Source organism: Carettochelys insculpta, chromosome 30, assembly GCF_033958435.1.
Source record: "Carettochelys insculpta isolate YL-2023 chromosome 30, ASM3395843v1, whole genome shotgun sequence".
Taxonomy (NCBI): Eukaryota; Metazoa; Chordata; order Testudines; family Carettochelyidae; genus Carettochelys; species Carettochelys insculpta.
The window spans coordinates 13,608,036-13,620,554 of NC_134166.1; the positions used below are offsets into that span (position 1 = coordinate 13,608,036).

General features: G+C 58.9%; 2 protein-coding genes across 2 annotated transcripts; both read right to left on the reverse strand.

Moving 5' to 3' along the window:
* Positions 1–150: 150 nt before the first annotated feature.
* On the reverse strand, positions 151–5,226 carry LOC142003988 (protein NKG7-like). The gene is made up of 5 exons (XM_074981402.1): positions 5,164–5,226; positions 1,175–1,382; positions 847–993; positions 519–653; positions 151–337 (listed from the first exon to the last, which is right to left on the reverse strand). Exons 2-5 carry the CDS (start codon positions 1,350–1,352, stop codon positions 297–299), a joined length of 501 nt encoding a protein of 166 aa, XP_074837503.1. The 5' UTR covers positions 1,353–1,382; positions 5,164–5,226; the 3' UTR covers positions 151–296.
* A 3,672-nt stretch (positions 5,227–8,898) lies between these two features.
* Positions 8,899–10,858, reverse strand: LOC142004049 (lens fiber membrane intrinsic protein-like). Its single transcript, XM_074981470.1, has 4 exons — positions 10,684–10,858; positions 9,850–9,999; positions 9,436–9,570; positions 8,899–8,960 (listed from the first exon to the last, which is right to left on the reverse strand). The coding sequence occupies exons 1-4, from the start codon at positions 10,856–10,858 to the stop codon at positions 8,899–8,901; spliced, it is 522 nt and encodes a 173-aa protein (XP_074837571.1).
* Positions 10,859–12,519: the final 1,661 nt, after the last annotated feature.

Below are 12,519 nucleotides of genomic sequence, written 5' to 3' on the forward strand. Positions count from 1 at the left end.
ATTTCGAAGATTTGTGCCCATGTAGACAAACCCCGCCCCACCCCCGCTCTAACCACCAGTCCCCACTGCCCTCCGAGAGCCGAAGGAGAACGCAGGCATAGGGCACGTCCCTTCCAGCAGCAGGCGGCAGGGACAGACTCGCACGCGCGCGCACACACACACACACACACACAGTTGGGACACACACACACACACACACACACACACACACACTGTTGGGGGAGTCTGTTGCAGGTTGCCGCAGGGTCCCTCTGGCTCCTGGCTCTGGGGAGGGAGTAGCAGCACAGGCCCTGCACTCAGTTCTGGGACGATCGATGAGCAGCCAGCGTCACCACACCTAGCGGGAGAAAAGAGAAAGGCGCTGAAAGCAGCCACTGAGGCATCATCTGCTGGTGTCCTGCACCCCACCCCAGAGGTGGCTGCATCTCAGGACTGAGCAAGGAGTCCCCACGTAGCCAGCCCCTGCCCCCTGACCCCAGAGGCAGCTGCCTGTTGACACTCCCCTCTGCTGCACTCACCAGTGATGAGGAAGAGGGGGAAGGAGGCCCAGCCGAGGCCGAAGGACCAGCTGAACGTGCCTTGGCCCTCGGTGACATTCACAGCTGCAGCGAACTCCCTGGTGTACACGGCCATGGCGATCAGGGCACACAGCCCTAGCACAAAGGGAACAGCACAGACACCCCTTAGTGCAGCCCATGCTCTGCCCTGGCCCAGCCCCAGGGGGAGCCGCCAGCACCCAGCGCAGGATTCAGGCATGGGGGGGCTGTGGCTTGGTTCCTGGGCGAGGGGCCCCATGGGGCTGGGCGTAGCTGAGAGACAAGTTCCCGGGGTGTGAAGCAGACGTACCAGCGCCGTAGCTGCTCAGGAAGGAGGGCAGAGTCAGGGACATGAAGCTGAGCTGGGGGCGCAGGAATGAGGCGAATAGAGTGAAGCAGGAGAGAGACCCCATGATTGCGCCCAGCAGTATGAAAGCTCTGATGACCTTTAGAGAGACTGTAGCAAAGGTATTGGTGAAATAACCAACGCTGCACCAGCCCGGTTACAGAACCCAGGAGTCCTGGTTCCCAGCCCCACCTCTTAGCCCCCACCCCCTGCTGGGGCCAGGGACAGAACTTCCCTGTGGTGCTCATTGGTGTGAGCAGTGGGATCCCTGGAAGCCCCCAGCTGCCCTTACCTGATACTGAAGAAATTTGCTCACACACTGAATTCAGGCAACTCTTCCACAGCCCCTCATGGCAGGACCCCAAAAGGGTGGTTCTCACCCGCCAGTGGTCAGTGCCCAGAGCAGCCAGCAGCAGCAGGAGGCTGAGCAGGGCCAGGGCAGTGCAGGGGATCCGGAGAGACACCATCATGCAGGCAGCACTGGGGGGCAGCGCTGGGATCTGGGGTGGTGATGAGAGTCAGAGGGAAACCTGGCCAGAGCAGCTGAAGGGTGGGGGTGGGAAGAGTGGGGTGGGGCGTGCAGGGAGGGATGGGGCAGGGCGTGTGAGGGGGAATGGGCAGGGCGTGCAAGGAAGGATGGGGCAGGGTGTGCAGGAGGGAGGGGGGCAGTGCATGCAAGGAAGAACGGGGCAGGGTGTGCGAGGGGGAACGCACCAGGGTGTGCAAGGGGGGATGGGGCAGGATGTGTGATGGGGGATGGGGCAGGGGACGTGCAGGGGAGGAATGGGGCAGGGTGTGCGAGGGGGACAGGGCAGGACATGTAGGGGGAACGGGTCAGGGTGTGTGGGGGGGACAGGGCAGGGCGTATGGGGGTACGGTGCAGGGTGTGCAAGGAAGAACAGGGCAGGGTGTGCAAGTGGAGATGGGGCAGGACATGCAGGGGGAATGGGGCAGGGTGTGTGAGGGGGGACAGGGCAGGGTGTGCGAGGAAGAAAGGGGCAGGGTGTGTGAGGGGAAGAGGGTAGGATGTGCAGAGGGGAATGGGGCAGGGTGTGTAAGGGGGACAGGGCAGAACATACAGGGCAGGATGTATGGGGCAGAACATACAGGGGGGAATGGGGCAGGGTGTGCGAGGGGGGATGGGGCAGGGTGTGCGAGGAGGACACAGCAGGATGTGCGAGGGGGACAGGGCAGGATGTGCGAGGGGGACAGGGCAGGATGTGCGAGGAAGAAGGGGACAGGATGTGTGAGGGGGAAAGTGCGAGGAGCCGGGTGCAAGGGGGACATGTGAGGAGACGGGTTAGGCTTGTGACTGGGTGCTGATGAGGTGCGACAGGTCAAGGTGTAACAGTAAAACCAAGATGGTTTCTCGACCCATATGAGAGGCCGATAACTCGTCTGCAGCCCAACTAAAGAGCAGCCGCCGTGAACTGTGAAGCTACAAGTCACACACTCACTTTCCATCTACATTCCAGCGCAACAGCGTCACACCAGCCTGTTCAGAAGAAGACCACATCCAAGGGCCACCCACGGCTAAACTGATCTCAGGACGGGTAAAGAAAACTTAGTTGACAGCATTTCATCTGGCAGCAATGACTTAGCAATGGCTGAAGTTGTGAAACCTCCATTCTGTGATGATTGGCTTCACTTTTTTACAGTTTTCTGTATAATCTCTGGTTTGTAATTGCTCCCGTCTGCTGGATAATTAATTTTGCTAGCAACAAGCAGTCTTGTGGCACCTTAGAGACTAACAGATATTTTGGAGCATAAACTTTCGTGGGCAAAGACCCGCTTCAGCGGGTCTTTGCCCACGAAAGCTTATGCTTCAAAATATCTGTTAGTCTCTAAGGTGCCACAGGACTTCTTGTTGTTCTCGAAGTTACAGGCTAACATGGCGACCTCTCTGATAATTTTGTTAAGTATAAATCAGGCCCGGTGGTGGGTTATGATTGCGTAGGTAATTCTGTTACCGTGGGTTATGATTGGTTAGTAAAAATTGTACTAAAATAATAGGTCAAGGTATAGCTAAGCAGGAATCAAGTTTCGACTACTGAAATACGTAAACCTGTAGGAGAGCACAACATGTCAATCACCCCCGACACTCGGTAACGGATTTAAACGTAGCCGTCCTCCAACAAAAACATTTCAAAAATCAAATGGAGAGAGAACTCTCTGAGCTGCAATTCATTTGCAAATTTGGCTTCAACAACCAGGGATTAAACAGGGCCTGGGAGTGGCTGGCCCCTTGCAAAAAGAGCTTCTCTGCCCTGTGTGTTCCCACCTCTGTAATGGAGTCGGGGGAGTGTATGTCTGAGACTCAGGCTGGATGTGTGAGACAAACAGAGCAGCTCCCAGTGGCTAAGGATGACCCTGGGGCTATAACCTAGGCTGGCAGGTAACACCTCTGCCCTGAACAAAGAGGAGGGAGGAGCCGAGCTGGTTTTGAATCGGAGGCAGCAGTTAGAAGCTGGCGGGGAAGAGGGAGCTGGAAGGCAGCCAGCCAGGTGAGGGGGAAGCTACACCCCAGAGGGGCCCCCCTCGGGCTCCTCTCCCCAGGACGGGTTGGAATGACTGTCTCTGACTGCTGCACTGACTCTTCTGTGAGAAACTGGGCATCTGTCGCCTAATAAACTTCCTGTTCTACCTGCTGAGTGAGAGTCACTCCTGCCTGCGGCCAGGGTGCAGTGCTTGGGGACCCCTGAACCCCATCACAACCTCCACGTTAGCAGCTGCCAATGCACCACATCCTCCCACTGATCTGACTCGTTTTCTCCTCTCTTGATGTGTGCTACTGATCCTGGGCCATTTCCACCCTGACTGAATAAGCCTGGTTAGCTCCAGCCCTCCCTTTTACTGGGATCCCCTTTTTAAATACCCCTCTGAATCCCTCACCACCTCACGCATCTGATGAAGCGGGTCTTTGCCCACGAAAACTTACGCTCCAAAATATCTGTTAGTTTCTAAGGTGCCACAGGACTTCTTGTTGTTCTTGAAGATACAGACTAACGCGGCCACCTCTCTGATACTACTAAAACTGGGGTCCAAGAAAGGAAAGAGGAGGGAGAAAGAAGAACAGAACATCAAGGGAGAGGGGAGAAGGAACACGTTAAGGAGGACTCACCCCTCAAGACCCCCCAAAACCCTGAGGTGCAGCAACCATCATCCACAGCCTTAGCGTCTGTCCCGACAGGGGCAGGCTGCCTGCCTTTAGCAGGACAGGTGAGCATGACGCTGACTGCTTAGCATGAGTTCTGCTGTCTTGTTAATTGTAAATAAGCAGAGAATAAGAATATGACTGTCAGGCTTTTTCAGTGGCGCAGATCCTGCAGCCCCACAGGGAATTATGCCCTGAGCCCTGGGAACTGGCTAAGGCGGAGTGTAAAGGAAGAGGGTCACGCCTTGAGCCTTATGACTTGGGTAAAGGGGTGTGTGTCCCTGGGTGTGGAAGGGATGAGGGTTGTGCGGGTAACAAAGCCTTCTGTGACGGTGCCGTCAGCGGGGTGGGGCCCTGCCCATGAGGGCTGACACGCAGCGTGGGGTGCTCGGAGGGTGGGGGGCAGGGAAGAAGCCAGGCCAGACGTGGGGCCCTGTGCCAGCCCATCACAGAGCAGGAAACAGGAACCGTCTGCCTCCCCCGACACCCATCCCACCCCTGCCCGGTGCCCAGCCAGACCCGCTGTGGCCTGCGTGTAGGTGAGGGGTGGTGAACCCCGCAGCTTAGGGAGTCAGGGTGGTGGTGCAAAGATGGACAGACAGACAGAGGGGTGTGAGGGACGGACGGTCAGCTGGAGCTGGGCTGGAGAGCCGGGGGCAAGGGGACAGATGGAGGTTAGCTCCATTTGCTGATAGACAGACAGAGGCAGAGGTTTGGGGCTGGCTGGACAGCCAGAGCAGTGTGTGATGGGACGGATGGACAGAGCCGGGACAGACAGACAGACAGAGGGATGGAGGACGGAGGGTTAGGGAGGGTTGTTTGGGGGTGGCCAGGTGGAGGCAGGGGTTTGGGGCTGGACGGACAGACAGACGGACAGAGCCGCGCCTGATGGGATGGGTGAAGCTGAGACAGCCAGAGGTATGTTAGGGGATAAGAGGGTGGACGGATGGACAGACAGACAGAGGGGTGAGGGGACAGAGGGATGGACGGATGGCGCAGGGGCAAAGAGAGGGACAGATGGGGGTTCCTTTGGGGATGGCCAGGCACAGGCAGGGTTTGGGGCCAGACAGACACACAGGCAGCCCAGGGTCTCTCTCTCAATGACTCTCCTCCCAGAACCCCCTCACCTGCGCTGCCTGGCCTGCTCCCGCGTAGGGTGAGCTCCTGCCCGGCCTGCCCCACTGCCGAGCCGACAGCCCCTCCAGGGCCTTCTGCCACCCGTGAGCTCCTGGGAGGGGCAGGGATGCGCCAAGGGCTCATTGCACCATCCCCACATCCTCTGTGTCAGTTCCTCCTTGCAGCTCGCGGCTCCCCACCACTGGCCCTCGCCCTTGGCTGCCCCGCAGGTCCCCCACCCAAGCACCAGCCCCTCCCTGCCAGCTTCCAAGGGAATCCCCAGGGAGCGAACCCAGGAGTCCAGACCCCCCCCTAGACCTACTGAACCCCACATCCCTGCCAGAGCTGGGGAGAGAACCCAGGAGTCCTGGCTTCTGCAACTACTCTGCAGTGACCACTAGGCATCACTCCCCTCTCACAGCCAGAGAACCCGGGATTCTTTTGTTGCACAGTCGGGGGGGCACGTGAGGATGTGGGACCTTCCACCAGGGAGTCGCCCACCAGATGAGCAGCTCTGAGAACAGGCCCTGTCACCTCCATGGAACAAAGAGGGTGGGGGGTAGGGGGTGACATCTGTGATGGGGTTCTGGGGTTCCCCAAGCTCTGCACCCTGTCCGCAGGCAGGAGAGTCTCTCACTCAGCAGGAGAACAGCGGGTTTATTAGCCGACAGGACACAGCATCGTACAGAGGAGTCAGTACAGCAGGCAGAGACAGCCAGTCCCATCCATGTTGAGGAGAGGAGGCCCCGAGGGGCCCCCAGAGCCGGGGCCTTGCCCCCTCCTTTGTCTCGCTCTCCCTCAGCCCAGACTAACTGCTTCCCAAATCCCAGTTCCAATTCAAACCCCTCAGGCTCCACCTCCTCCTTTGTCTGCAGTACAAAGGTGTTACCTGGTCATCAAGGTTACCCTCAGCAGGAGCCCCCCACCCTCTGTGAGCCACTCACATACACACAGGTATCCCCCACTCCATCACAACATCCAAGCGGGTTGCTGAGGTTCACGCCCAAGACGCTATGTTATCTACCCCCCCTCTGCCGGGTCTTCGGTGGGCGATTTTACAATCTGTCTGGGCTTTGGCTTGCAGCTGTCACAGGCCCGGTCACTTCCTGGGTCCCAGGCTTCAGGGGCTGGGCTGTGATTCCCAAGTGGGGGGTTGGCTACCTGCTGTTTGTGCCCACCTCTGGTCCAGGCCTGATGTCTGCAGTGCAACTAAATGGCTTGCCACATACAGACACTCTGCCTTGTCTAGTGGAGTTCTGATGTGTGACTGACTGACAGAAATGTACCACCCCATCTTAGCAGAGGCCTGACCCTTTTTAAAGATGTCACTCACCAAGATCTGGGATATAATTTTCCACAGAACCCCAATGAGCAAGGTACCTAATTATCCCAGGACTGAAACCCCTGTGGCTTAAATCCTCAAAGGAGTGCCGGCTTCTAAACATGACTTAGCACATTGGAAACATTCACCCTTCCTTAGCTTTTATTGTATATCCGAAAACCTCCGTACCACAGTGCAAAAACCTCAGGGATTATTCCAGCAGGAGTTCGACCCCAGGGCTGAGCAGCAGGCTGGAAATTCTACTCTGCAGGAATTTCACTTGTTCCCAAGGGGAGCAAAAAGCCAAAATCTGAATATTTCCTGCGAAAGCAACATTCCAAAATACGTCCGTGCGGTATGTGGTGCTACGTCGTAGCTATTAAAAGCCTAAATCAAACCAGCTGAAAACTTATTAAAATAATCAATGTCACATATATCAATGCAAGCTTCAATTTTACACCATAGGAAGTCACGTTCTGAATGTTTTGGGAAATGGTTTGATTTTTTTCTTTGTTAAAAGCCACAAATTCCAGTAGTGGGGCGGGGAGAAAATGATGGCTGGAGAGAATTCTGTAAGAAAAATCCAGGCAAGTGAACAGAAAGGATTTCAAACGGATGAGCTTCCAAGGATTTCAAATGGTCGTTCATCACAAAGAAAACGTCCAGCTTCAGCAACAGAATAAAATAGGAAGTTTCGTCCCTGTTGGTGACAGTTTATGCACCAGTACGTAACGCCATTTTGGCATTGGGCCACTTAGGTGTCTTAAAAACTTATTTAAATGAAAGGAAATGTAATATGTGCACACGTTGGTCCATGACGGCAGGTGTTAGATGCTATGAAAATACAAAATAAGGATCATCAAATGCTAATGATTTCAGTTGAATCCCTCGCTGGCACCTGACACCGTGTAAGTTGCTTTCAGGGAGCTCTCCCGCCTTGGACCCAAACAATCTCGGAAATGAAAAAGCGTCGGGAAGGCCGCGGGCGAATGACACACACTGCCGGGTGCTGGAAAACCACGCAGGGCTTTGAAGCCCTTCGGGCAAGTGATTGTGTGGGTAGAAATCGACAAAGGAGCCAAGTGCTTTCGGGACCTTTATTCTCTCAGGTTAAAACCCGGAAAGATGAAGCGGGGAAATCCAGCACTATGGCTGCGTGAAAAGCAAAGTCATGCACAACTGTGAAACTACGGTTCCTGCTGCTTGGTTGCCTGAGCCAACACTCAGGGCTGTCTCTAGCAGGGGTGTGCCCCCCCCCACATCTGCCACAGGCCCCACCCTACCCCCGCCCTGCCTGCCCCACTGCACCCCTTCCCTCTGCCCCTAGGCTGAAGCCCCAGCCCCACCCCCCGCCCCGAGCGCTGTGAACCAGGAGATCACTAGAGGGCCTGGCTTGGGGCACCAGCAGGGACCAGCCCCCCTCTCACCGCCGGGGTGGGAGCCGGAGCCACCCAGTTGGGAGGGGAGAAAACAGGGCCCAGAGCAACCCCCACCCCAGTGCCCCCCAGCACAGGTGTCACCCACACACTCACTGGCCACAGGTCGCTGCCCAGCGTGGTGGCACCCGGATCACATAAGGAAAGAAGGCGTCTCCTCTACTGCCTCAGCTGGGAGCCAGCTGGCTTCTAGCGCCCCCACCCTCCCCTGCCTTGTCTCCAGCCTGGCTGGGGGTTACCTGGGCAGGATGCAGCTGGCAGCAGGGGGTTGCCTCCCCCCACCACCCAGAGAAGTGGGGCTCAGCGGGCAGGGAGGCCACAGGGCAAGAGGAGTGACCCCTGCTGCTGCTGCTGCCGCCGCCTGCCCCAGGTCAGCCCAATCCCTAGGATGGTTGGGGTGGCTGCCCGAGGGCCCCCCCCCAGTAATCCCTCAGGCTGCCTGGGGCCCCTCTGGTCCTGGGACGGGTGAGGCAGCTGCTGTGGGACCCCCGAAGAGCAGGGCTGGGGTGGCCACCCCGAAGGATCTAAGGGCCAGAACAGCTCTGCTAGAGCTGCCCAGGAGGGGGCTGGATGCCGGTGCCCAAAGTAACCTCATGGCCTGGAGGCTGACGGGGGCACTCAGCCAGAGCCGTGGTGCCCTAGTGCTGGTTCCAGGCAAAGGACGGTGGCCTCAGGACTCCTGGGTTCCAATGCCCAGCACAGCTGTCCCGTGCCTCAGTTTCCCCAGGCTGCACAGCACAGGGCGACCGATGCTTGCCTCTGTCAGATTTGATTCTGCAGCTTGCAGGGGCAGGGGGCCGGCTCTGGTTCCGTCCAGCACCAGAGGGAGGTTTATCTGGCAAAGCTCTCATCCAAGAGGGAAGCTGGCGTGGAGGGTGAGGATGAATGAAAGGCCTTTGCTTGGGGCAGGGGGTGGGGTGGGGTAGGAGGGGGCTCTCGCCCCGAGATGCAGCTGTCTGTTGATTCACCACAGCGGCGCAGCTGAGGGCCTAACACGTCTCAGCTGTACGCTGGCATCCATGCATCCGGTACGCACACATGTAAAATATCCCTGCGGGCGAGAGAGAGGCTCTGCTCAATAGCACCGCAGGATCGGGGCGCCTGGATTGAGTCCCCAGCTCTGGGGAGGGGAGTGGGGCCTAGTGGTTAGAGCCGGGGGGGTTGGGGACTGGGAACCAGGACTCCTGGGTTCTTCCCCTGACTGTGGGAGGGGACTGGGGCCTAGTGGTTAGAGCAGAGGGTGGGATTGGGAGCCAGGACTCCTGGGTTCTCTCCCCAGCTCTGGGAGGGGAGTGGGACCTAGTGGTTAGAGCTGGGCAGGACTGGGAGCCAAACTCCTGAGTTCTCTCCCTGGCTCTGGGAGGGGGGTGGGGACTAGTGGTCAGAGCACGTCTTCTTGGACAGGGAATGTGAAACAAGCTGAATGACAGGGTGAAGTGAAAAGGCTCCTATTCCACACACCCCAGCCCCCCAAGGGCAGGGCCCCACTGCTGGACCATTCCCCCAGGGCTGGTGGGGAGCCGTACCTGCGAAGAAGGCCATGAGCAGCGCGACCCAGCCCAGGATGTACGACCAGGAGAAGCGCCAGTCGCTGAACCGCTTGCCGAGGAAGTTGACGGTGACGCCGGTGTAGACAGCCATGGCCAGGAGGACGAACAGAGCTGGAGCAGGACAGAGACCAATGGCAGGACGAGGGGCCAGAGGTGCCTCTGTGCCTGGCCCAGAGCCAGGGAGAGAACTCGGAATCCTGGCTCCCAGCCCCACACCCCCCCCCAGCTCTAACCACTAGGCACCACTCCCCTCCCACAGCCAGGGAGAGAACCCAGACGTCTTGGCTCCCAGCCCCACTCTGACAACTAGCCTTCCCCCCTGCCTGCTCTAACCACTAGACCCCACTCCTCCCCTTTGGCTTGTAGCCACGGCAGCGAGGAGACACTTACTGGAGATGAAGAACATGATCCCAGCAGCAAACGACCGGTTAAATCTCTCGAAGGTGGAGGGCTGGGCAAAGGCCAAAATGCCTGTGATGATGCCAGCAAAGCACGACAGGGCCGAGAGGATCATGAAGGCCCGGGTGGCATTCCAGTAGGCTAGAGCACCGGGGAGAAAACACTCAGAACCTGCCCAGAGGAGGGTGGTTCATCCAGCACAAAGATGCACCCACTTCTGGGCATGGCAGCTGGGAACAGCAGCACATAACGCTGCAAAGGGTTGGGTCTCCTGGGATGGAGATGCAGCTGCCTCTGGGGTGGGAGAGCTGGGTAACAGCCATACATAACACTGCCTAGGGCTGGCTGTCCTGGAGCAGAGATGCTTCTGCCTCTGGGGTGGGAGAGCTGGGTAACAGCCACACACAACACTGCATAGGGCTGGCTGTCCTGGGACAGAGATGCTGCTGCCTCTGGGGTGGGAGAGCTGAGAGACAGCCACAGGTAACACCAGACAGGGCTGATTTGCCCACTATGGAGATGCAGATACCTCAGGACAGGGCAGCAGGGGAACGGTTCAGCTGGGGCTGAGATGCAGCCACCTCTGAGGCAGGGCACAGGGGCTGTTTAATTCAAAATGATTCAGTACAATGCAGGGAGGATTTAGGGCAGCTGAATGGAATCACCCCAGCTGGGGCTGGGCCCCCGGTTCAAGCCCACCTCTTAGAGGAAAGGGTAGAGCCTCTGGGAGCCCAGCGCCCCTATTGCCACATGGGGGCCAGGCCAGCCTGCGGAGGAGCGTCCCACCCTGCCCCCTGCAGCACAGCGCCCCCCAGTGGTCCTTACCGATGTTCTCGGTCTGCATGTAGCACTTGCTTGCCAGACAGTACCGCCACAGGCCCTGGTGGGCCAGGCCCCCCTGGAGCCGATACTGCATCCAGTAGTCGGTGGCTGTGCAAACCACCAGCAGGATGTTCCCGACCGTGGCACAGAAAAGGCCCCCTGCCATGAAGCTGTACATCCTGCTGGAGCCTGCAGACGGCACAAGGGTAGAGTCGGGGGTGGGAGCCAGGATGCCTGGGCTCTGCCTCAGCTCTGAGGGGAGTGGGGTCTAGTGGTCGGAGCCGGGGGGCTGGGATCTAGCCCTGGCTCAGAGAGGGGAATGGGGTCTCGTGGTCGGAGCCAGGGGGCTGGGATCTCGCTCCAGCTCAGAGAGGGGAGTGGGGTCTAGTGGTCGGAGCTGGGGGGGGGGTCCAGGATCTAGCCCTGGCTCAGAGAGGGGAGTGGGGACTAGTGGTCAGAGCCGGGGGGGCTGGGATCTAGCCCCGGCTCAGGGAGTGGAGTGGGGACTAGTGGTCGGAGCTGGGGGGGCTGGGATCTCGCCCCGGCTCAGGGAGGGGAGTAACTCAGCAATGCAGGGGTGAGGGTGGCACTATGCACACAGGGGGTGGAAGGAGGGTGGTTCTCAGGGACAGTGAGTGCGTGTCTGGCGGTTCGCTGAGCTGGGCCTGGTGGGTGTGCCTGTGGTTGCTCCCAGGTCAGAGGGGGAGCCCGGGGGTGGGTCCCTGTGTCCACAGGGCAGTGCCCCCTGGCCGATGGCCCCTACCTGTGCCACCCCCAGCGCCCGGCTCTCTGCTCCGCACGGCCCAGAAGAGCTGCCCCTCTGCTCTCCCCATCGCCCACAGGGAGTTTGCGGTGGCCGGCAAATCCCTTCATGCCCCTGCCAGGCTGGGGGCAGGGGCAGGAGCTTCCAGAAGGCTGAGATCTGCAGTCCCAGCAATCCTGCGCCGGAGGCTCAATGCAACCTGATGACTCGGCCGGTTCCATTGAGAGCCAGGAGCGGCTGGACAGGGCCTCCCAGGACAGCAGTGGGGGAGGAAGCTGGGCATCTGGGGATCACACAGGAACCTCACCGGGTGCCAAGATGCAGCCACCTCTGGGGTGCAACGCAGCGGCTGTTTATAAGAGCTCTCTTGCTGACTTGCAGCTGCTTCTGGGGTGAGGATATCCTGGTACCCCTCATTTCCTCCCCCCCCTTGCGTGTCACCCGGCTGTGCAAAGCCACCCGTGCAGTGACGGAGGTGTCCCATCTCTCACCCAAAGACGGCCAGCCGTACCAGGAAGCCCACTGCTGTTGAAGCCCCAGCCCAACGGACTGAGCCAGTTCCCCACCCCCAGGCTGGCTCGGAGCTGGTGCCCCTAGTGGGAAAGAGCCCCATGCCCCGTTCCCCAACCCGGCAAAGGCACAGCACAACGAAATCACTGAAAATCAACACGGCCGAAGCACAAACAACACTTTTATTCACAACTGCTGAATCAACATGGCCGAAGCACAAACAACACTTTTATTCACAACCGCTGAATCGTGGCCGAAGTTGTATTTGTCACTCTTCCCCCTGAGAGCACCCGGCTGGTATTCACGTGCTAGCTGCCTGCCCTCCAGGTCCCAGCCAGGTCTTGGCCTCCGCATCCCAGGCTTCTGGTGCTCCACTCTCCCACCCAGAGGGATGTGCTCCTGGCCCTGCTCACCACCAGGTGCCCCCTTCAGCGCCTGGGCAATCACCCCAAAGATCCGGGGCTATTTCTTGCGGGGACGCGCACACAGGTGCTAAGGATTTCTCAAACATCTGGGACTTCACGCACCCCAAAGGCGCTGAGAGCTGCTTTCAAGGTGACTGTCTC